This window comes from Pinus tabuliformis, chromosome 3_1 (assembly GCF_031772625.1).
Source record: "Pinus tabuliformis cultivar Carrire ecotype Pingquan chromosome 3_1, CPIR1, whole genome shotgun sequence".
Classification (NCBI taxonomy): domain Eukaryota; kingdom Viridiplantae; phylum Streptophyta; class Pinopsida; order Pinales; family Pinaceae; genus Pinus; species Pinus tabuliformis.
Genome location: NC_142301.1, coordinates 231,786,871 through 231,811,463, shown reverse-complemented (window position 1 = coordinate 231,811,463; position 24,593 = coordinate 231,786,871). Strand labels below are relative to the sequence as shown.

General features: G+C 39.5%; 1 protein-coding gene across 1 annotated transcript in view; it reads left to right on the top strand.

Moving 5' to 3' along the window:
• The first annotated feature begins 949 nt into the window (after window positions 1-949).
• LOC149186646 (proteasome subunit beta type-2-B-like) overlaps window positions 950-24,593 on the top strand; it is a 33,043-nt gene continuing 9,399 nt past the window's right edge. Inside the window, exons 1-2 of the mRNA XM_089411075.1 lie at window positions 950-1,243; window positions 1,383-1,506. Of these exons, the coding sequence (XP_089267201.1) occupies window positions 1,086-1,243; window positions 1,383-1,506 (282 nt within the window). The 5' untranslated portion in view covers window positions 950-1,085. The remainder of the gene's footprint in view (window positions 1,244-1,382; window positions 1,507-24,593) is intronic.

Below are 24,593 nucleotides of genomic sequence, written 5' to 3'. Positions count from 1 at the left end.
ATTTTTTATTTTCACAACAGAAAGCTTCCTCATCCACAAAGGCATTAAGGGAAAAAATTTCTTGTACCACCGGAAGACTAGAACCAAACTTTAGCATAAAATTGTATGAAATCGAAGAAGAGCTAACTTGAGTGGCAACCATACCTGCAAAAGAAACATATTTATTTGCCAAATCACAAGGATTCACCATTGAATGATTTATAGAAAAGATCTGGAAAAAAATCCATGCAAACAGTGCAAAGGTTGAGTGGCTAGGGTGAAGGGTTTTACCCTAGTCATCGCAAAGGTTTCCATAGCTCCTTCCATCTCTGGGCCAAGTTTTAATAAAATTACAAATGAGAATATTTTGATATAATGAGATGTGAAATTTATATAATTATTAATATTTATTATTATATATTAATATAAAATTTTATGGTGTATATTTTTTTATTTATACATTTATTTTTAACTGTAATAAAGTTGGAGCATTCAAAAATGTCAACCTTACCTATTACATTACATTACATTACACACATTTACATAGATTACATTACATTACTTATTTACATTACACACATTTCTCTTACACTAGGTTGTAAAGTGCGCAATAATAATGAGATAGATATAACACATGCACCAATAAATTTTAAAAAAATTACAAGTTAGACCATATAAATTCACATTTATTAAAAAATTATACATATCAATATTAATACCATTTCATAAAATCTTTGTTTAAATGATTTTAAATCATGAATCATATAAACATCCCATCTAGAAAAAAAATGTTACATGGAAACCACCTTACGTTCTGCTAAACCCTCTACTAAGTTAATATTGGATTATTCCGAACATTTAGAAGTCCATTTTCTTAACTTTACTTTCAGGTGTTACAATAAAATAATAATAAAAAAAAGAAAAAGGAAAAGGTACCATTTAAATGAAGACTAAAAGGAGTTAAATAAAAGAAAACAAAAAACCGGCGAGTTTGTTCCTTTATGTTCAAGCAAGCGCAAACAGGAGAGATCTGCAAGGATTTGAAGCGGAGTTTGGAGTAATCGGAGGCAGTGAGTGAGCAAACCAGAGAGGAGAATAACAGAGGCATGGAGTGTGTATTCGGGTTGGTCGGGGATGGCTTCACTCTGATAGCAGGCGACACCTCGGCAGTGCAGAGTATTGTGGTGCAAAAGACATCTGAGGACAAGATAATGATTCTCGATTCACACAAGCTTTTGGGTGCAAGCGGCGAGAGTGGTGATAGGTATTATTATTTATTTTATTCCTCACACCTTCTGCACTTATTTATTTATTTTATCTTGCAAGGGATTTCTAGGGTTTTTTTTCCCACCTCGATCAAATATTACGAAGATTGACGTTCTGCCTGTGTGAGAGATTTGCAGGGTACAATTTACCGAGTATATTCAGAAAAATGTTCATCTGTATCAGTTTCGTAATGGCATTCCGCTATCTACGGCAGCTACTGCCAACTTTACCAGGGGCAAACTTGCGACAGCTCTGAGAAAGGTAAGTTGATGGGTTCTTATTCAGGAAAAAATCTCATAATAGTAAAGTACATTTTTTCCCTAAAATTTGCACCTCGGTGATTTGAGTTTGTTTTGGGGAGCAGTAAGGGCTTTTTGGATTAAATTTTTTGTATAAATTTTATTTGTTTTTTTAATAACAAATCTTTGTTATCATTTTTGTATAGCTAATTAAAAAATTAGCTAGTAAACTTATTGGAAAGCTAGTAAACTCATAAATGTGTTTTTTCTTTGTCCTTTTTGGCCCAAAAAAACAATTTTCAAATTTCACATATGTACTGTACCTAGTTATTAGAGTTATCTAAGGCTTTTCTAAACCTTCTATTGTTCTTCATACCATCCAAGAATAAAACAGAAAATGCCTTTTCAGGCCATTGAATCAAACCTTCCAAAACTCTAAAACCATTGGCCCTGTCATAAACAGGACTAAAACTGCATATATCATTATTGAGATCTAACAGATTCCGAAATAAGTTTATATCTTTGGAACTCTTGTCCTGAAAGTGCCCCTTCTTGCAAGGATATTGCTTCTTAAGAAAGACAATCAGCTTGAACATTAATTCCTCTATAAATGCGAGATAATAATTTCTGAAAACATACCATCTTCATTATTGGATTATGAACCAGACTCTCAATTTGGCATTTGTGGTTTACCCAATCCATTAGCAATTTGAAGTTGACACTGCTGTTCTACTTTTGTTCCCTGTTTTGCTGCATTTTTTCCCTCGGGAAAAAATTTGTAATCTCATTATGATACAACAAATTACATTTTGCAGATGCATGCCCGAATTTCAAACAGTCTTCTAATGGAGGGAGCATATATGTCTATATCAGATAATACTGTTCCAGAACAGTTCCCCAGAAGAGTATTGCTATTCTATAACAAGTACATTTGTTAAAAATAGAGAAAAAAATGTTGTGTATAAAAGAACCCAAGATAGATCAGTCACCCAATCAGTCCCTTACAACATAGCATCCCAAGGGATTTTATACAAGAATATATAGAAACTCCATAAATTATATGAAAGGAGCATGTTGAAATTCTGTGGAATTGCCTTCCACCTATTCTTTAATTTTCCATGCACCTGATTCCAATTGAATACCTGCTTTTGAGAGTCCATCAGCAGCCTCATTGATCTCTTTGTAAACATTGTGTAAAGATAACTTATAAAACATTAAACCATGACCAAGCAAGTTGAATTTTTTCATATACAGGCAGCAAATGAAAATTTTCCAATGTGTTTGCTGTTGGTTTTTCCTAGTACTTCAGAATCTGGTCTATGTCCAATCATGATCACAAACACACTGAAATACACACAACTCCAAGGTCTTTGCACAGCAGAAATGTAACAGCAGTGAATCAAGAAAGTACACAAGAATTTAGATGACCCAAAACTTGATTTTATTACTCCTTTAATAAATCAAACATAGGGCTCCTGTACCAGGGATCATGGTCCTTACAAAGCCCTTATACAAGGAAAATCAGGGCTTGAAGTCAACAATGTTTGACTGTCAATCTGCCCAAGAACAAGAACAAACTTGACTTACCTGCTGAAGATACCCTTGACCACAGCCCTTTCAGCCCTCTTTGCCTTGAACACCTGACAGGTCCTTTGCCACTTTTCTCACAGAGTTATTGTACCTTCAATACCTCTGCATTCCAGCTGCTCACAAGGGGTTTGCTGGTCCAAAAATCTTGCACAATCAGCTCCAACCAATCAGCCTTCTCACAGTGATTTTGCTCATCCAATTCACTTTGTGATTAGCTCATATATAGCTATGCAACTCACAGTGATTTGCCTCTCAAATCACTGTATAACAGCCTTCGAAAACACTACTGTCCTCTCCAGCATTCAAGGACAGACTTCCATCAACCTTCTTGCAATCATCCACAGCAAACACAGCCCAATTCCTCCTTTACTGATGTAATGGGCTAAGGCAATTTTGCTCTTAGGATGCTATTCTCACTAAGGTTTCTTCAATAAAACTTTGACAGTAGTACCTTCATAAACAACACATATGCATAAATATAACGAGTCTCAAACTCAATCAATCATATAATGTATGCATGAGCATCAAATTCTCACAGCAATAATGTTTCCGTCAAGCACAATACTCAGGGCTGAGTGCCCAATATGAAACTTCAACAATGATGTAATTCTTCGACCAAACTAAAAAGGTCGTTTTTACTCCATAATCCAATGATTCCACGTTAGTCTACTTAATAAATTAATTAACAATGTCGTCTAATCACGTCTTCACGTTAATCTACTTAATAATTAATAAACAGTGTCGACTAACCACGGCATAACTTGGCCATGCCGAGCTTCCTCCTGCAATTCTGCCTTGCTTTAAGAGAATCCCGTTCTTCGCAAAATTCTGGATCTGATGCACCCTTCTGCCTTCACACCCCTTTTTCCGTCTGTTACAGGAATTGCCTTCTCTCAAAACTTCGGGATTGATCTCTTCATTCCCTTGCATACACCACTGGCGTATACACTCAGGGACCCTCACATGACCTGATTTGCACTTCTACACTGGTCTTATGTCTTGCCAAAGAATATTGGATGGTCTCGAACCTCAGGTACTCGGCTACCTTGCTACAGGATCTGCCACTGCATGCAAAATCTCAAATCTGTGGCTTCAGCAATCTGCGTGTGTCTCAGAAGAAACGCTTGGTGTCTTAATCCGTTCAGCTATAGGGTCACTCCTGTACAGGCCCAATGAACTCCACAAAACAAATCGTAGTTTTATTGAGTGAAATCACCAAACATTTATACAAACAGAGAACAGTTATTAGATCACAACTGTCAGGTGGTTATGCTAACTGTAAAACAGAAATTGCCTAAATTATTAATTCTAATCTAATAATATTACAATATTCCGTAGGATTAGTGTTAAAATTGGCAACTAGGGCCAAACTCCATGTGAGTCTTCTTATTTATGGCAGCTGATATTTTTCTTGGATTCCTCTCGTCAAGAGGTATAGGATTGATCTAAAGATCATCCGATTCCGACATGTATTCATGGAAATATGAATTTATTTGTGTTACTTGACAATTCGTCAAGGTCAGCCAGCAACCAAATTACCCCCACTTGTCCTCAACGTTTTATTATAAATAGAAGAGGTCTTCAAGTCATTTTGACACACATCTCTCTTGTGACCTCTCTCCACTTGTTTGGGTTTTGGTGGAAGGAGAGATCTAGAGGAGAATACGCTGCCCTAATGAGATCTAGAGTCTAGACGCAGTCATGGAGGAGAGGCTTTAACGCAGGTCTAGAAGAGACCCTAAGCTGCTGTCCTAACATGCCCTAAATGCAGGTCTAGAAGAGACCCTATGACGCTGTTTTAAAGTGCCCTAAACACAGGTAAGGAGAAGCCCTAATCACAGCCATGGAGGAGAACTAACCACAGTAAAATGATGCCCTAATCCGCTGTCCTAGAAGGCTCCCATATGCAGTCCTAAAGGATAGTAAGACGCAGTCATCTGAAGATCATGCATCCACAGTAAAGAGGAGACTTAGCAGCAGTAAAGATGTCTATTATGCAGCTGAAGGAGAATCCCTAGCTGCTGTCCAAAGGTACTCTAGCCGCAGGTCTAAAGAAAGTCTTAGACGCAGTTGTGAAGGTGCTTTAGAAGCCCTATACGCAGTAATAAGGAGGCCTTGATCCACCGTTCAGATATGCTCCTATCTGCAGCTAGCCGCAGTCAAATAGAGGCTGCTATACACAGTCAAAGGTGGCTTCATTTCGGTGTTACTACTCGCTGTCAAGAGGAGTGTTAATTCACTGTTGTAAGTGGTCCAAATCCGCAGTTAAGGGTGGACCTAATCGCTGTCAAGAGGAGTGTTAATTCACTGTTCTAAGTGGTCCAAATCCGCAGTTAAGGGTGGACCTAATCGGTGTTCAAAGAGGCCCCTATACGCTGTATAGAGAAGGCCTAACCGAGACCTAAAGTGCCCTAATCACAACAGGTTGTCAGTGTGAAAGTGGCATGGTTTGGGCATCTCTTTTGTGACAGTTTAAGGCTGGTTTCTTCTTGCAAGAGGACCGAGTTAGAGGAGCATAGTATCAGACCTGTTGAGGTGTTATTGATGTTGGAATTTCTAAGTCTAACCCCATGTACTTTCTGATTTATTCCTACCTACTTGTTCTGTTAATTAACAAGTTATTTACCATGTAAATATTGGAAATAAATACAAGTGCATGCTCAACACATTACAGATCATCAATTGAAGGAAACAGAAACAAGCACACAAGTGACACCGTTGTTTTTGGACTAATGTCCCCGGAAAAACTCAATGTGGGAAAACCGATGCAACTATCTGAGGGTTTGATTTATTAAGCAGCTTCATAATACAATCTGGGTGCCAAATCCGGCTCACCCAACAGAGAAAAATCTTGGCAGTAGTACCTCTCTACTCGGAAGCAGATATTCCGGCTGAAACCCCGGATAAACACTCCGGCAGCTCCACAGCTCCAATCTACTCCACGAAACCTCCGCGTCAGCCTCTCTCTGGCCCAGCGTTAGCCCAGCATCACTTTGGCTTGGCCTGCATCAGCCTCTGGAGGCACTGCGTCAGTCCTCTGGCCCTCTGCGTCACTCACGCTGACCCTCTGAGGCACCGTGCAACTCCTGACTGCCTCGACGTGAGCCCTGGCTTGCTTTGCGTGAACCCTTGGCTGCTTCTGCGTCCCTCTCTTCGGCTACTGCGCTGATCCTTCCGTTGCTATCTCTGCCTCTCTGCTTCTGTATTCACTGCCCCTCAGCTGCAACTCTGATCATTCTCTCAACTTTCTTAGCAAACCCAGCCCCAAAAAGTCGAAATCTTGATCTCTTGGTGTGTTCTCCAAGTGACCCTCAAGCCGCCTCTTATACTTTTCTCGTTGACAAATGAACGACTGAGATTAGATCTGGCTTGATCCATGACTTTTGGACCATTCTAAAACAGTTTTATATTAATTCACATTAATATTTTAATTTCCCTAAGTTTAGACTTAGGGACTCCATTAAAAATATTAATTATTTTAATATCTCCCAAACTGTTTAGAATCTGCCCAAACCCTTTCTGGGTATTGGAGATCTAATGTGCCTTAGCCTCTCCACCAATTTTCGTGGCTAGAGCACATCTGATGCTACCCCAGATCAACACTCCCTCTTAGCGAGGACTGTGCTCTATTAATACTCCTCATTGAGCATCACTCTGATCATTCGGCATCGGTCCCTGTGCTGATGCTAGGCCTGCTGCCCAACATCCTCTGCACTGCTGCATCCTGTACTGCTACCCATGGCCTTGCCATTGCCACTGTTGCATCCGTGCTGCTGCCCATGGCCCTGCCACTGCCACTGCTGCATCCGCACTGCAACCCCTCTCATCATGCTGCATCGTATTGCGCATAGCACTAGCACTGCTAACTGCTGCACTGCAACCCAGTTACTGAGAAGTAAGTAATTGATCTCCCAACTCTGACATCTCCGTCAGGCTAGAAACATTCCTGATGCTGAAGCTCCCTTTGTCACTGACAAGTTCTCCCTCTTTGACCTCTGCGTTGCTGCAACAACTCTGTGCATCTTGCACCGTTGCACATCTCTCTGTGCCATCCTGCACTGCTGCAACACTCTCGTGCTTCTCGCACTGCTGCCTCACGCTATCCTGGGAATCCTGCACTGTAGCTCCCTCTCTTACTCCATTCGCATCCATCTCTACTGACATCCGCCATCACTGCTACTCCTCTTCGGGGCTCCCGTAGCCAGGTATAATCCGAGAGGTTGGGTACTTCAAGGATCTTGCACCTCATCTTCTGTAGTCTGTCTGACTACAGCTCGATGTCTCCCCACTTCCGCTCAAGTGGCGTGTGCACACTCATGGCACAGTCATTGTCTGTCTCCACTTCCTTCTCTGCCCTTGCTGGTGCAACCTTGGTCTCGGAGGCCTCTCCCTTGCTCTTCTTCCTTGGACACTGGGTCGCATAATGACCTAGCTCCCCACAGTGGAAGCATTTGACCTTGGAGAGGTCCTTCTTCTTCCATTTCTCCTGCTTTCCCTCAGATGCTAGGGCAACATCCACCTCCTCCTCCTTGATTCTGATCCCCTTGCCGCTGCTTCCCGCCTTGCTCAACCTTCTGATTGCTTCTTGGCAAAGAGCAGCCCACATTTCCTCCCAATCTGGAAGGGTGCCCTGCCCAATATACTTTGGACAAACACCTCCTAGTCTTCTGAGACCGCGTTCAGGGCTGTTCTCACCATCAATTCTTGATCCGACGTGGCCCCTATGGAAGCTAGCTGATCTCGGATCTTCTTTAATCGATCGAGGAAGGGGTCGATCTGTTCTCCCTTCTGCATCTAGTATGATCGCAGTTGATTTTCTAGTAACATCCTTCTCTACACAAAAATATGCTGGTACAATTTCTGTAGGGCCTCCCGCATCTCATTTGCCGTTTTTTTTTCGCCAATATGTGGTACTACATGGTCCTTGACCTCGTCAAGGATGATGCTCTTGGCCCTCGCCATTGCCTCCTCGTACTTGTCGTTATCAGCTGGGTCAACTGGGATAGCTATTGTCCTCAAGGCAAAGTGCTTGACATGATTCCTGTCTAGAATGGATAGGATTTTGGCCTTCCAGACTACAAAGTTTGAGGCTCTGTCTAGTCTGTCTTGGTCTCTTACTCGGTTCACCGCCATCTCGCTGCTCCTCTACTTCCCTCTTAGAAGTTCTCAGTATGACTCCCTCTGAGCCTCAATTTCCCTCCTGGAAACCCTTTTGCCAATGTTGAGATGCCCGCACTCCGATCCTTAGTGCTGCTGCACCATTGATCCGGATTTCTTGGCTAGAAACCCTCAGTAGCAACTCCCTCCTCCTTAGTCTTGCCCTGTTAAGTACTATTCTGACTACAGTACCCCACTAGTTCCACTCTGCGACTTACCCACAACCTCCTAAACCCCAAAAAACTGAAGGTTAGAGCTCCTAGGCTCTGTGCAATCCCGGTACCGACAAATCAACCTCCTCAGCTAACTGTGTCAGCTCTCCTGGCCTTTGCGTGGCTTTGCGTGAACCTGCCTTTGCCTCCCTTAGCCTCTGCGCTGCCTCTTCTTGGCTCAATCTTAATGACGTAGGCACTGCGTCACCCTTTCCTTGCTGCTACTCTGCTAGGAACAACTTCTATCACTTGGGACCACTGTTTTCTGCTGCTGCTGCTCTGCTCGGCTGATGTCCTCAGTTCTGCTGTGATCTGCAACTACACTCTGATACCATGTTGGAATTTCTAAGTCTAACCCGTTAGAAATCCTTCATGTACTTTTTGATTTATTCCTACCTACTTGTTCTGTTAATTAACAAGTTATTTACCATGTAAATACTGGAAATATATACAAGTGCATGCTCAACACATTACAGATCATCAACTGAAGGAAACAGAAACAAGCACACAAGTGACACCGTTGTTTTTTGACTAATGTCCCCGGAAAAACCCAATGCGGGAAAATCGGTGCAACTATCTGAGGGTTTGATTTATTAAGCAGTTTCAAAATACAATCTGGGTGCCAAATCCGGCTCACCCAATAGAGAAAAATCTCGGCAGTAGTACCTCTCCACTCGGAAGTAGATATTCCCGCTGAAACCCCGGATAAACACTCTGCCAGCTCCACAGCTCCAATTTGCCCCACGAAACCCCAGCGTCAGCGTCTAGGGACTGCGTCAGGCTCTCTTTGTCCCAACGTTAGCCCAACGTCACTCTGGCTTCGCTTGTGTCAGCCTCTAGAGGCAGCGTCAGTCCTTTGGCCCTCTGCGTCACCCACGCTGGTCCTCTGAGGCACTGCGCAACTCCTGGCTGCCTCTGCGTGAGCTCTGGCTGGCTCTGCGTGAACCCTTGGCTGCTTCTGCGTCCCTCTCTCCGGCTGCTGCGCTAATCCTCCCGGTGCTATCTCTGCCTCTCTGCGTCTGTATTCACTGCCCCTTAGCTGCAACTCTGATCACTCTCTCAACATCCTCAACAAACCCAGCCCCAGAAAGTCGAAATCTTGATCTCTTGGTGTGTTCTCCAAGTGACCCTCAAGCCTCCTCTTATACTTTTCTCGTTGACAAATCAACGATCGAGATTAGATCTGGCTTGATCCATGACTTTTGGACCATTCTAACACAGTTTTATATTAATTCACATTAATATTTTAATTTCCCTAAGTTTAGACTTAGGGACTCCATTAAAAATATTAATTATTTTAATATCTCCCAAACTGTTTAAAATCTGCCCAAACCCTTTTTGGGTATTGCAGATCTCATGTGCCTTAGCCTCTCCACCAATTTTCGTGGCTAGAGCACATCTGATGCTACCCCAAATCAACAATTGAAGGGACAAGCAAAAATGAATATGTTGCCTGAAGACTGTGTGTTAGGCCGCAAACCATAACACCATAGTCAAGCATTTCGTATGAGTGTATGAGGGCCTATATATGCTCAGATCTTTAGCATAATCTAGGAGCTCTCTTGTGAGATAATACTGCTGAGATCTAAGGCTAATTTTGATGACTATTGGAGGGCTGTATGACGCTGCTGTAATATGAGATGGACAGAGCTATTGTCATGGGCTTGTATTACTGCGTTGAGGATTAGTTAGCTAGCAAGGTCCATCATGTTGATGGAATCACCTTGAAGAATCAGTTGATGAATGAGGATTGATAAGTATGCCTTCAAAGTTCACCTGAGTTTAGAACTGCAGTCCTTGTTATCAGATCTACAACCTCATTGTGTCTTCTTCATGGCGAAGATCTCTGATGTCTGATCTCTTATTTTGGCAAGTCAAAGTGTTGACTTCAAATGTATTTGTACTATCTCTCTCTGCTGAACTATTGAAGAATATAAGAAGAATTGATCAAGGGTTTCCCCACATTGGGGTTTGTCCCTCGCTGGTGCCACATCTTGTGTCCTCTTGTCTTGGCTTGTCTTTTGATGTTTATGTTTATGTTCTATCTGCACTTTACTATCACGTTGATGTAATTGCTAATCTGAATATTGTCATTGAGCTAAAATGAAAAATTGAAGTAAATTACTCTCAGCATAGAACATACCTAAAATTAACATGGTATTAGAGCTGAGGTGAAGACAAAGCCCAAGCAAGAGTGAAAGAGCAATCATCGAAGACAGTTGGAAAGGACAAAAGGCTCAATGGGTTCCTCATCCCACTTCCCGAAAGCAAGAAGTGTTGGATTTCGTGAAGGGTAAAATCCCTGGGCCTACATCAAATGCATCGGCTGCGCCAAAGAACAAGTACTTCAAGGGTGAAGTCGAAGCGAAGAAGATTATCAGAGCTTCCTCTGACAAGCGTTTGGTTGCCTACCTAAAGGTCACTTCAATGGAAAGTCCGGATCTAAGGATGGAAAGAAGGGCAGATGCCTTGCTTGTAATAAGTTTGGCCATTTTGCGAGGGAGTGTCCAAATAGAAGGGACACATCTCATGATGATGATCATAATCATCCTAGGGGCATCTTCAATGATCGAAGGAATGATAGGTACAATGGCAAAGGGAAAAAGGAATGCAGGACATCAAGGAAATGGCCGACTCTCCAAGAAAGCAAGGAACTCCAGGTATGAAGAATCAAATGTTGTTTCAGATAAGCAAAAGGAGTATTATCTTATATCGACCCTCTCCACTGCCTCTCCTCCAGAATCCTTGGGAAATTGGCTTATTGATAGTGGTGTTTCAAGGCACTTCACCAAATACAAGGAAGCTCTCTCTAATCTGATAGATAAGGAAACAAACTTGGAGATTATTCTTGGAGACGATGCCACCTATCCCGCAAAGGGTTTTGGGAATGTTACTCTTCTACTGGACCAGGGTAACTCGATTCATTTACAAGAAATTATTAATGTACTGAATCTCAAGAAGACCCTGGTGTCCATTTCGGCAATGGAAGACATAGGTTACAAGGTGGCATTCATCGATGGAAAGGTACGTGTTTGGAAAAGGACTTTTCAAGAACTTTTACTTTTGGGTTCAGGATTGGCAATTTGTATCAAGTTGTAGGAAGTCCATTGGGGGCCATGTCGTGTGACACATCTCTTCTATGGCACCAAAGGTATGCCCATCTTCATTGTAAGGCCTACCCGATGTGAGTCGGATGGTGATAGGGATGCTTGAATTCAAGGAAGAGCATGAAGGTACATGTTCGAGATGTACCGAAGGAAATCTTACAAGGAGACCATTCCCCTCATGTAATAACAAGACCTCAGATGTGGAACAACCTGAGGGATATGAGATTCATGATTGAGAATCTCATGTATGCAGGTGGAAGAAAGCTCTCAATTATTTAAAGCAAGCACCCCGAGCTTGGTGTGAGAGGATTGATAGCTATTTGATGAAGCTGAGATTCACTAGAAGTGAAGTCGATCCAAACCATTGCTTTAAGGTTGTGGATGATAGACCTCTTACACTGGTACCTTATGAGGACGACCTCTTTTTGACAGGTACAAACCCTCTCATTTGCAAAAGTAAGAGGGACTTGGATTTCGGATTTGGAATGGTCGACTGCAAACCTGTGACTACCCCGATGGAGCCTAACTTTAAGAAGTTATGCGGTAGTGCTACCGGACCTGATTTGGGAAATGCCTATGAGTTTCATAAACACATAATAGCATTGATGTTCTTGGTGAACTCCCGTCCAGATATATGCTTTGCAGTTAGCATGTTGAGCCAACATATGGCTAAGCCTCGTCACTCTCATTGGATTGGTGCCAAAAATCTTTATGAGATATCTTTGGGGCACAATCTCTCATGGATTGAGATACACAGCCGAGAATGTGAAGCTGCATGATTATTCTGATGCTGACTGGGCAGGCAGTGTGGAGGATTGCAAGAGCACTTTTGGATACTGGTTCTCTTTGGGTTCTGCTTCGATATCCTGGATGAGTAGGAAGCAGAAGTCGGTTGCTTTGAGCACCGATGAGGCCGGATACATCGTTGTGAGTATGGCCTCCTGTGAAGCTGTCTGGTTGTGGAAGCTCTTTTGTGAGCTGTTTGGACACGTGCTGGATACTATCGCGATCTTCTGTGACAACCAGAGTGGGATTCGATTGTTGAGGAATCCCGTGTTATATGATCACTTCGAGCATATAGATAGTAGGTATTGAACACATTGGGACTGATGTGCAGGTCGCCGATCCTCTGAGGAGAGTTAATTCACTGTTCTAAGTGGTCCAAATCCACAGTTAAGGGTGGAGCTAATCGTTGTTCAAAGAGGCCCCTATACGTTGTATAGAGAGGCCTAACCGAGACCTAAAGTGCCCTAATCACAGCAGGTTGTCAGCATGAAAGTGGCATGGTTTGGGTATCTCTTTTGTGATAGTATAAGGCTGGTTTCTTCTTGCAAGAGGACCGAGTTAGAGGAGCATAGTATCAAACCTGTTGAGGTGTTATTGAAGGGACAAGCAATAATGAATATGGTGCATGAAGACTGTGTGTTAGGTTGCAGACCATAACACCACATTCAAGCATTTCGTATGAGTGTATGAGGGCTTATATATGCCCAGATCTTTAGCATAATCTAGGAGCTGTCTTGTGAGATAATACTGCTGAGATCTAAGGCTAATTTTGATGACTATTGGAGGGATGTATGATGCTGCTGTAATATGAGATGGATAGAGCTATTGTCATGGGCTTGTATTACTATGTTGAGGATTAGTCAGCTAGCAATGTGCAACATGGTGATGGAATCACCTTGAAGAATCAATTGAAGAATGAAGAATGAGGATTGATAATTATGCCTTCAAAGTTCACCTGAGTTCAGAACTGCAGTCCTTGTTATCAGATTTACAACCTCATTGTGTCTTCTTCATGGTGAAGATCTCTGATGTCTGATCTCTTATTTTGGCAAGTCAAAGTGTTGACTTCAAATGTATTTGTACTATCTCTCTCTGCTGAACTATCGAAGAATATAAGAAGAATTGATCAAGGGTTTCCCCACATTGGGGTTTGTCCCTGGCTGGTGTCACATCTTATGTCTTCTTGGATTCTTGGCCAATTGAAATGAAGAAGAATTATCGATAAATAAAGGAGTTGAATCTTTCTGTTTCTCTTGCAAGTCTTCAAGTATCTTGCGAAGCCAAATGATTTCTTTTGTGGCTTGAGATGCTGCAACATATTCAGCTTCAGTGGTAGAATCAGCTGGTACAGATTGCTTGTGTGACCTCCAATTAATGGCTGCTGATCCGAGATTCATCAAATAACCAGAAGTAGAGATCCCACTCTTTTTATCACCATCAAAATCCGAGTCTGAATATGCAGTGAGATGGAAATATGCAACTTTGGAGTATGTGACGCCAAATGTTTGAGTGCCCTTAAAGTTTTTCAGCACTTTCTTTGTTGCATTCCAATGACCTTCACAAGGCTGATGCATAAACTATCTTCCACATGTCGTAGATGATTTTCATGCTGAGTACAACTCTGTTTGTTATATTCTGTATATTTTGTCTCATTGGGATCATTCGGCACAGATCTATCTGCTGTCTATTTCTCAGTTTGGTCATGACCATTTCACAGACATGATGTAATGTTGGCAGTTATATATCTTATATAATACTATTATGCTTTTTCTTCTTGAAAAAAAACCTGGAAAGTATCGCTACAACAAAATTAATGTCAGGGTTAGTAGTGTTTAAAATAATTAAACTTCCAACAGTTGCCTATACTTTGTTGGATCATCAAATACACTTCCTGCAATAGAAGTAAGTTTCAAATTTTGCTCCATAGGAGTAAAAACAGGTTACAATCTTGCATTCCAAATTTGTTCAATAACTGTCCAACATATCTCTTCTGAGAAATAAAAATATGCTTGGGTCGCTGATCAACTTCAATTCCTAAATAGTAACGCAACAAACCCAAATCTGTCATGTCAAAAATTTTCTACAGCTCTCTTTTAATAGACACTATATAATTTTCATTGTTCCCTGTAATCATTAAATCATTAACATAGATAACTAGATATACAACTGATTTTCCAATCTTCTTGACAAATAAAGTTGCATCATCTAGGTCAAAAATTTTGTAATTCAACTTAAGGAGGTGTTCAGTTATTTTTTCATACCAAGCACGGGATGCTTGTTTCAGTCCATATAATGCTTTTACCAATTTGCATACCTTATTTTCTTTGTCTTTGACAGCAAAACCCTCAGGCTGAAACATGTAGACATCCTCTTTCAAATCTCCATTCAAAAAAACTGTTTTTAAATCCATATGATGTATCTTCCATCCTTTTTGTGCTGCAAGAGAAAACAAAGTTCTGATTGTGCCCCATTTTGCTGTAGGAGCAAAAGTCTCTGTGTAATCAACACCTTCCTTCTAAGCATAGCCTTTAGCTACAAGTCTGGCCTTATATTTGTCAAGTGAACCATCTCCTTTATACTTGACTTTATAGACCCATTTACAACCAATGGGTTTGATGCTAGTAGGAGGATCCACCAACCTCCATGTGCCATTTTTTTATAAGGGCATCATATTCCTTCTTCATTGCATCCTTCTATTCATCACAATTAGTAGCTTCTTCAAAACAACTACGTTCATTAATTGTGGAATAATTAAATTCACAATCATAAGAAACATTACCTATAGAAGAACTTCTTGTCTCATAATCATCATATTTGCTTGGAACTTTTCGAATACGAGTGGATCTTCTCAAATGTTGCTGAAGTGGTTGTGAGGGCTCCTCCTCCTTAAGTACAGGTTCTTTAGGAACACTTTCTGACTCTGCAGAAACAACATTATCTTCCAAATTTCCTCAGCAGAAACATCTTCATGAATTAAAGATGGGAAACCCACAGACTGATCTAGTATGGGAACTGTATTTTCAGATTCAAAATAAAATTTCTTGGATGTAAATTTTTCTAAATGAGAAAGTTGTCTATCAACAGTGGAGAAATATTTTGCAAATTCTAAAAATATGACAACTCTGGAAAGAATAAATTTATTGTTTTCTTCATCATATAATCTGCATGCTTTTGAAGTACTGGAATAACCCAGAAAAATACACTTTCGGCTTCTGGCTTTAATTTGTTTCTTTGATGCTTAGGAATAAGTGCATAACAAGTAGATCCAAAAACTTTAAAATGTTGAATGGCTGGTAACCTGCTGTACCAAAGTTCATATGGTGATTTGTTGTTGATGATAGAAGAAGGACATCTATTTTTAATGTATGCTGCATAGAGTACAGCTTCTGCAACACCATTTTGTTGTGGATTATATGGAATAATAGTTTGGTGTTTGATGCCATTTTCTCTTAAATATTGCTCAAAAGCTTTAGAAGTATATTCACCTCCATTATCTGTCTGTAATTGTTAAGTTTAGGTATGTTCTATGCTTAGAGCAATTTATTTCAATTTTCATAGTTAGCTCAATGTCTTTTTCAGATTAGCAATCACATCAGCATTAAAGTAAACTGCAAATAAAACATAAACATTAATCGCAGAAGACAAGCCAAGACAAGAGGACACAAGATGTGGCGCTAGCCAGGGACAAACCCCAATGTCGGGAAACCCTTGATCAATTCTTCTTATATGTTCTTCAATAGTTCAGTAGAGAGAGAGATAATACATTTACATCAGAGGTCAACACTTTGACTTATCTAGATAAGAACATAGATCATCTCTAAGAAGATGATACATGAGATCAGAAGACATGCTGCTTCAATTGATTTTCCAAGGCGACTCCTTCACCTATCATTGTGCTGCATCTCGTTATCATGGTGCACCTCATCGTGTTGCACCATGTTGCACATGCTTGCTGACCCATTGTGCCACTGCTGCACAATGTCATAGCTGTCTCGTTGTGCCATTGCTTCACTATGTCATGATTGTCCCATTGTGCCACTGCTGCACAATGTCATCGCTGTCTCATTGTGCCACTGCTGCACTATGTCATGACTATCCCATTGTGCCACTGCTGCACAATGTCATCGCTGTCTCATTGTGCCACTGCTGCACTATGTCATGACTATCCCATTGTGCCATTGCTGCACAATGTCATGGCTGTCTCATTGTGCCACTGTTGCACTATGTCATTACTGTCCCATTGTGCCACTGTTGCACAATGTCATGGCTGTCTCGTTGTGCTTTGCAATACCATAACAGCGCCATGAATTTGCTACACTAAATACTAGTTGTCCCATGTTATACCATTGTACCATTGCTGTCCTGTTGACCCTGTCGCCTACACCTACCTACAAGTCAGTGAGAAAAGCCTTCAACCCCACAAGGTGTGGTTGGTGGCAGGGAACTCAGAGAAGGGGCTGTCACACTAATCTCGACTCTCTTCGTTTGAGCTATCTCCTAGGTTAGCTAAGGGGGGTGGTCCCTAATGAAAAGTTAAGTTAAAAGATGTGAGTTTCTAGGAGAGTGTTATAGTGAAAATGGATTACTTTTAAGGATTTATGGGCAAATATGAAATGAGCAACTTGAAATAACAATGCCAATCTAATATTATTAAAAAACCATAGAACCAGTGCCTTATAAGGAATTTGCTCAGCAATTTAAAGATATATTTGCTCAAAGTAAAATGCAATGCTCTCAAAAGAGAAAACAAAGTAACCCTGAAATGTAAATAAGAATTGTTAGCACAAGATATGTAAGATACAAAATGCTTTTGAGATAATCAACTTTATAAATCAAAACATGTGAAACATATCTTGCCAAAACCAAAAAATTAGTAATTAACTTGGAAATCTAAAATAAAGGAAGTGCTAAACCAAGACATCAATATGCAATTAGACTTGAAACATGAAAAGAAAACACTTGTTTGAAATGATTACAATACTTGCTTTTGGAATAGACTTTGCATATGAAAATTCAAATCATCAAGAGACAAGTAAAGTAAATGTAATGTAAAGTGCATTTGGTTAATTTTATTAATTAGCTCTACAACAAGATTACAATTTAACTCTTGAATCCTCAGACTTCACCCTCGCCCAATGATATGGATCTCACAGTGAAGAGTCAATAGAGGAGTAGAGGATCCCTAAGATGTCTACTTCAACCAACTTATGTTGGAGGTAAAATTTTAATGAGGCTTGGGGCCTTCCTACACTAAAATGCCTAGATGAAATGCAAATTGTGTTAATTCCCAAATTAAAATAATGATACATTCAAATGCTTCAAAGAGATTGATTTGCAATGCTTGAAAATGAAATAGTGTTCAACATAAGTTGCAATTATAATTTCAATTCGAGAAATAAAATTAGCTTACAAGTGTTGCATGTGTTTCATCAATGAATTAAAATGATACAAGTAATTTGCTTGAAAGTAAAATTTGTTTCAAATAGACAATGACAATAAATTGCTCCAATATTAAAGATAACAATGTAGCATAAAATTGAAGCATGTATTCAAGTGCTCATGAAACAATTTACCAAGGTAAATGGAAACGAATCAAAGTTTGTTAAGAATATAAAATGCTTGCATGTAAATGATGAATTGCCCAAAATAAAGTGTAAGCTTGTAGCTCCAAGCAACAATGAGAAAGAAAATGCAAAGCTCAAATGAAATTGTAACAAACTTTAACTTAATGAAATGTGATAGTGAGGTTGTGTTAATTCCCAATTAAAGCATGCATGTAAGTGAATGAAGTATGAAAGCTTAAACCATGCAAATGTCAATCCACCCAAGAGAAGCCTCCCTCTAAATGGGGAGATAGGGTACCATGGGAGAAATCCCAAGCTCCCACAGGCAAGTTAGATCTTTTATTTATATTACAATGAGAAGAGGGCCCTTCAAAGTTCTCAACTATACTTCAAGGAGAGTCCTCACAATAATTGCTTGAAACTTGGACGCTAGACCTCTTTTCTTGAGAAATTAGTGATAAGATCTCACAAAAATATGCAAGGGAAACAAGGTGTGAGTTTCCTCCAAATGCCCACGGCTTAAAGAGGAAAATGGGCAGCCCTCTAGTGAACTCGATTTGGCCAAAATAAGCAAAGCTCAAACGAAATTGTAACAAACTTTAACTTAATGAAATGTGATAGTGAAGTTGTGTTAATTCCCAATTAAAACATGCATGTAAGTGAATGAAGTATGAAAGCTTAAACCATTCAAATGTCAATCCACCCAAGAGAAGCCTCCCTCGAAATGGGGAGATAGGATACCATGGGAGAAATCCCAAGCTCCCACAAGCAAGTTAGATCTTTTATTTATATGACAATGAGAAGAGGGCCCTTCAAAGTTCTCAACTATATTTCAAGGAGAGTCCTCACAATAATTGCTTGAAACTTGGACACTAGACCTCTTTTCTTGAGAAAGTAGTGACAAGATCTCACAAAACTTATGCAAGGGAAACAAGGTGTGAGTTTCCTCCAAATGCCCACGGCTTAAAGAAGAAAATGGGCAGCCTTCTAGTGAACTCGATTTGGCCAAAATAAGCCTCAAAAGGGCTCACGACATCCTTGGAAATCGAACCCCCAACACTTGCCAAAGGTCTTGCAAACACTTGTTAGATGTTGCGGGAAGTTTTTCTTCAAAATCTGCCACACAAGAGTTAGCAAACAATCCAAACAATGGCTGCAAAATAAGTTAAGTATTAATGGAAAAATCAACAAGATAAAATGTATATGTACAATTATAATTTACAAAAGGCTAAACTAAAGAGTGAGAGTAAACTCTTGTCTTTGCTTAGCCATCTTCAAGCTCTTAGATAGCAAATGAAAGAAAGGAAGTACAATGTTTTTTTAAAAGAGATTTAAAGCTAGAAGTTCTCGGCTTGTGCAAAAGCTATGTGCCGAAATCCCCGCAAAACCACTTTGTAAGATAAGACTAGGAAGGTTCAAAAAACAAATGAGAGTTCCTTTAAGAATGTATCAAGAGTGGGTTGGTCTCTCCAAAGGCTTCCCCTCACGCTTGATTCTGTAATCCCAACAAGATGTTTCCTCTACAAAACTTCAATCAAGAATTAGTTCCATATAGATTTAAATATAAACAATGATAAGAAACTCTAGAGATTTATTTAAAACCAATTAAAGCATTCTATACCTAGAGCATACTTCTAAATCAAATGTCAATGCAAGATAGCTCTACATTAACAAATCTACAAGAGCATATGGAAACTAATTAGGTCAAAGCATGAGTAAAATGAATTATACCAATGCTCAACAATTCATCACACTCGAAAAGGAGCAACACCTCATGAATGAAACTCCAAAGTCTTTATTGATATTTTTGAAAGTGTACAAGGCAGCAGTGCTTTCGCAAGCACAATAGCTAATAACAATATTATACAATGTGAAAGCCCATGGCTCTATTATATAGAGAGTTGGGAGCAAATCCCAATGAAGAATGACAATGACAAATGGCATTGGAGCCAATCCCAATGTAGAAGTGATTAAATAAGTGGCATGAGATGACAATCCCAAAGAGAAACTCGAATTTGTTGAATGGAGCTCCAATGCCAAGTATAAAAATTGAATTCTGGCAAGTGAACATCATTTTCTTCTTCCCTTATGTGCCAAATTCGAATTTTATGGTGGAATGACAAATGTATATGGTGGTAACCCATGTGGGGACAATTTCCCACAAAAATCTCCACCAAATATTCTCCCAAATGTGCATTAACTTCACAAATTCGAATTTCCAAGCAGCTTTTTCATTTAATGCCAGAAATTCGATTTTATTTGAGCACATGTCCTTTCCTTGATTTTAGGAGTCCACATCACTTTGGGACTTCACTTTTACTCCCCCATAATTTTCCACCTCATTTCCACAACATTTAGCATGTGTGGATATTTATTTTTCTCTATTTATTTAATTTCTGGCTTAATTAATTGCCAGATTTCCCACTAAACTTAGGAAAAGTGGGTTTTGAGGGTCCAAAACACATTATTAACCCTTTAAAGTGTGTCATAGTATTTTCATTTAATGCCAGAAATTCAATTTTATTTGAGCACATGTCTTTTCCTTGATTTTAGGAGTCCACATCACCTTGGGACTTCACTTTAACTCCCCCATAATTTTCCACCTCATTTCCACAACATTTAGCATGTGTGGATATTTATTTTTCTCCATTTATTTAATTTCTGGCTTAATTAATTGCTAGATTTCCCACTAAACTTAGGAAAAATGAGTTTTGAGGGTCCAAAACACATTATTAACCTCTTAAAGTGTGTCATAGTAGAAAGTTGAGGGTGAGAGGTGTAATTTTGATTACTCATACCCCATACAACTTCTCTAGACTACACTTATTACAATTTAAATACAATTTTATTTGCAATTTTTGACTTGCGGGAAATCTAAAAAATTAAAAAATGACTACCTAGACCTAACCAAATTCCACGAATTTTTTTGTGTGATCTAATATGGTAATATACATAGACTCTAGACACTAAAATGTGTCAAGGGCTCAACTTTCAAACCGTCACCCCGGCTTTGGGGTAAAACGTGAGTGAAAAACCCAGAAAATTATCCGCCTCTGAAAAAGAAGGGATAATTAACCAGATAAAAAAAACACTACAAGGTGTACTCGTTTGTTGATCGAGTCCCAACATCCTAGACCTGTTACAGACTCAAAACTCATCATTACTAGTATCACTTATTACAATTCTCGTAGGGTGTAGAATCTGGGTACAAGAAAGATGATTAGAAGATAGAAGTAGAGTTAAAAAACTCTGTTGACTGACGATATCTGATGGTACAAGTGTCCTATGGATCATCCTTGGGCATGGAATCTTCATGTAATCATCAAATGCCACTCCAGTGGTCAACATGTCCCATTGTGCACTATATGCCATTGACCATTGTTGTTCCATTGCTGTACCATATGCTACACCATACTGCACCAAGTTGCCTTTGCTGTCCCATTGCTATATCATTGCAGCACCATGTAGCGTTGCTGTTCCACTGCTGCACCATACATCTTGCTGTCCATACTGCTGCACCATTGCTGCACCACACATCTGGCTGTCATATACTGTGTTGTCTATAATGTTATAGCATTCATCATAAGACTTGGATATATCATTCATGACTGTGATTCAATCCAAATAGCATATAGAGCATCCTTATTTAGAACAACGTTAAGGATAACTGAAGATGTGGCTTCTTTATCTCAGTGTTTACGTGTGAGAGCATTCCTTCCATGACAACAATGGTATTCCTTTCATGATTGCGTATAGGATAAGGGCTTTTCCTTTCATGACAGCAAGGGCATTCCATGTGTAGAGCACTTCTTCTAGGACAGCGTTTAGGTGCCATCTCCATTAGGCAACGTAGCAACTAGGTTTAGGGCATCTCTTCTCCTTAGACCTGTAGCTAGGGTTTCTGCCTTCATTTCCATGGCTGCGTATTACTGCTTCTTCATAGGGCAATGTTTAGGGCTTCTCCATAGGGCAACGTTAAGGTTTCCTTCAACGTGCTAGATCTCCCTTTCCTCTTGTGTCTAGGGCTTCTTCATTAGGGCAACGTAGAGCTTAGGGCATTCCCTCTAGATTAGGGCAGCGTAGAGCCTAGGGCATTCCCTCTAGATTAGGGCAGCGTTATCCCTTAGGATCTCTCCTCCTACTAAAACCCAAATACAAATAGAGAGGAAGAGATCCCAAGTATGTGTTGAAATGGCTTGAAGGCCACCTCTATTTATACTAAAATGTTGAGCACAAGTGGGGTTTATTTGGTTGCTGGCTGACCTTGACGAATTGCCCATAAAACTAATAAATTCATATCTCCATGAATACTTATCGGAATCGGATGATCTTTAGATCAATCCTACACCTCTCAATGAGAGGGATCCAAGAAAAATATCAGTTACCATTAATAAGATGACCCACATGGAGTTTGGCCCTAGTTTCCAATTTTAACAGTAATATACCAATATTCTATTGAGTTTCATTTTTAAACATAGCAAAAAATGTTTTGAACATATCAATTTTTTTTTTCAAAAGATAAACCCAACATATCCTCGAATAATCATCAATAAAGGTGAGTATATATTTATTTCCATTGGCAGTTGGTATTGGCATAGGTCCACATAATCTAAATGTATAGGACCTAATTTTCTGGAAGATCTTGAAATAGAACTCTGAAATGGTTGTTTACAATGTTTCCCCAAAATGCAAGCGTCACATGGTGTGAGCTTTCTTGGAATAGTGGGGAGACCTTTAATGCCTTGCTCTTTCATAATTCTAATGATGTTATAGTTGATGTGACCAAATCTTGCATGCCATAATAAACTAGAAGGCAAAAGATTATTTTGCTGCACTAAAAGAGCTGAATTTGTAGCAAATGGTGTAGTAGATTGAGTGCTATTAATTTCAACAATGTACCTTCTTCTACACCAGTCATAATCACTGAATTATCACTTGCTTTGCAGATTTAAATAATGCCATCAAAAATATGGATTGAATGTCCTTGTTGTCTGATATGAATGAGGGACATTAAGTTCCTCTGAAATTGTGGTATATAAAAAACATCCTTTAAAACATAATCTGCTAAATGTGGAATCTTTAATCTAATTGATCCAATTCCTGATGGTTTAACTTCAGATTTATCAGCGAAATATACAACACCATCAACATTATCACTAAATCTAATATCCAACTGTCCTCCCTTGAAGAAAATGCAGTATTAAAAACATTATCAATGTTGAAATTGCAGTGAGAAACTATATAATGAGCAGATTCATTTGTTTTACTTTTGTCAGAAGGTGGCTGCTCTTTCTTTTCATTAATTTGTACTATTTTTTCATTATTAATCTTCTCCCAACAAACCATGCATTTAACTGAACTATGACCAATTTTGTTACATCTATAACATCTGATATTTGGTTTATTATATTGAAAATTCTTGTGTCTGGTCATTTTGTTGTCTATCACCCCGATTGTTGTTATTGTTGCCCACCCCTGCCTCTGGGATTTTTGCCACCTCTAGCAGATTCACCTTATGATTTTTGTTCCTTTTGTGCATGACACAAGGGCTCTATATTTAAATTAGAAAAAGGCTCCTTTTCCAAAAGCCTTTGCTCTTTCTGCAATTTTATTCACTAGTTTATCAAAAGTGATGTCCTTTAATTGTCCACTAGCTTGGAGAGATTCCAATAGTGAGAATACGCAGGGTGCAGGGCTTTGATGAAGAGAGTTAACTGTAAGTCTACTTTAACACCTCTGGCTTCTATATCATGGAAGATAGCCTTAATTTCAGAAGCCAATCTCATTGGATCATTGTCCTTCATCTCCAAATTAAATAACTTTAATAACAACTGAATAATCTCTAATTCTGAATGTGAATCATAGAGTTCCTTTAATATCTGCAATGCTTCAAATGCTGTCTTACATGAATGAATATATCTGGTTACCTCTTCTGAAACTGATGCTGTAATCATAGCATAGGCTTTGCTATTCTTGACTTCCTAGATGGCACGTTGTTTTTCATCTTCGGGAGCTTCTGGTGCAATTTCTTTATCTGCTCTGTTTTTCTTCCCTTGACAAACATCTTGCCACAAATCATTAAAAATTAATGCACTCTTTAACTTTTTTATCCATTCTGGGTAATTTTCTTTCCCAGAAAGAACAACTCCAACCAGAGAAATTATGGATGTCATTTTTTTTAATGAGATTAAAAAAAACTCCAGAAAATTTGTTTGAGTTCAATCTTTAATGAACAAACTGTGTAAATAAAAATACATCTGATGTACAACGTGGAGGCTGTATACGCAGGTTGTATAAAAAAAAATGTAACGCTGTCAAAACCTGTTCGGGACAAAAAACCTGCGCGTTTACTGCAGCAGGTGGGTAGTTATAGAGGGGTCTGTCTGCGATGTGATTTTTGCAATATATTAGAACAACAATGAAATGCCCCACCTCTTCCTCTTGTCAAAACGGACTGAGCCTTAAAAAAGAATTTGATAGACCAGAAAGAGAAGGGCACATGAATATACATGATTTTTCGAGAACCACAAAATGTTGACCAAAAGAACCCCATCGAAATCCAGTCAATATAGAAACTTGTTTACAACCAGATTTCCTTCAGCCAAGCATCCAACCGATCTATTGCATGGAAATATGAGAGGAAACAGTAATGCCTTACGGGAAAAATCGAATATGTTGCATACTGGACAACGA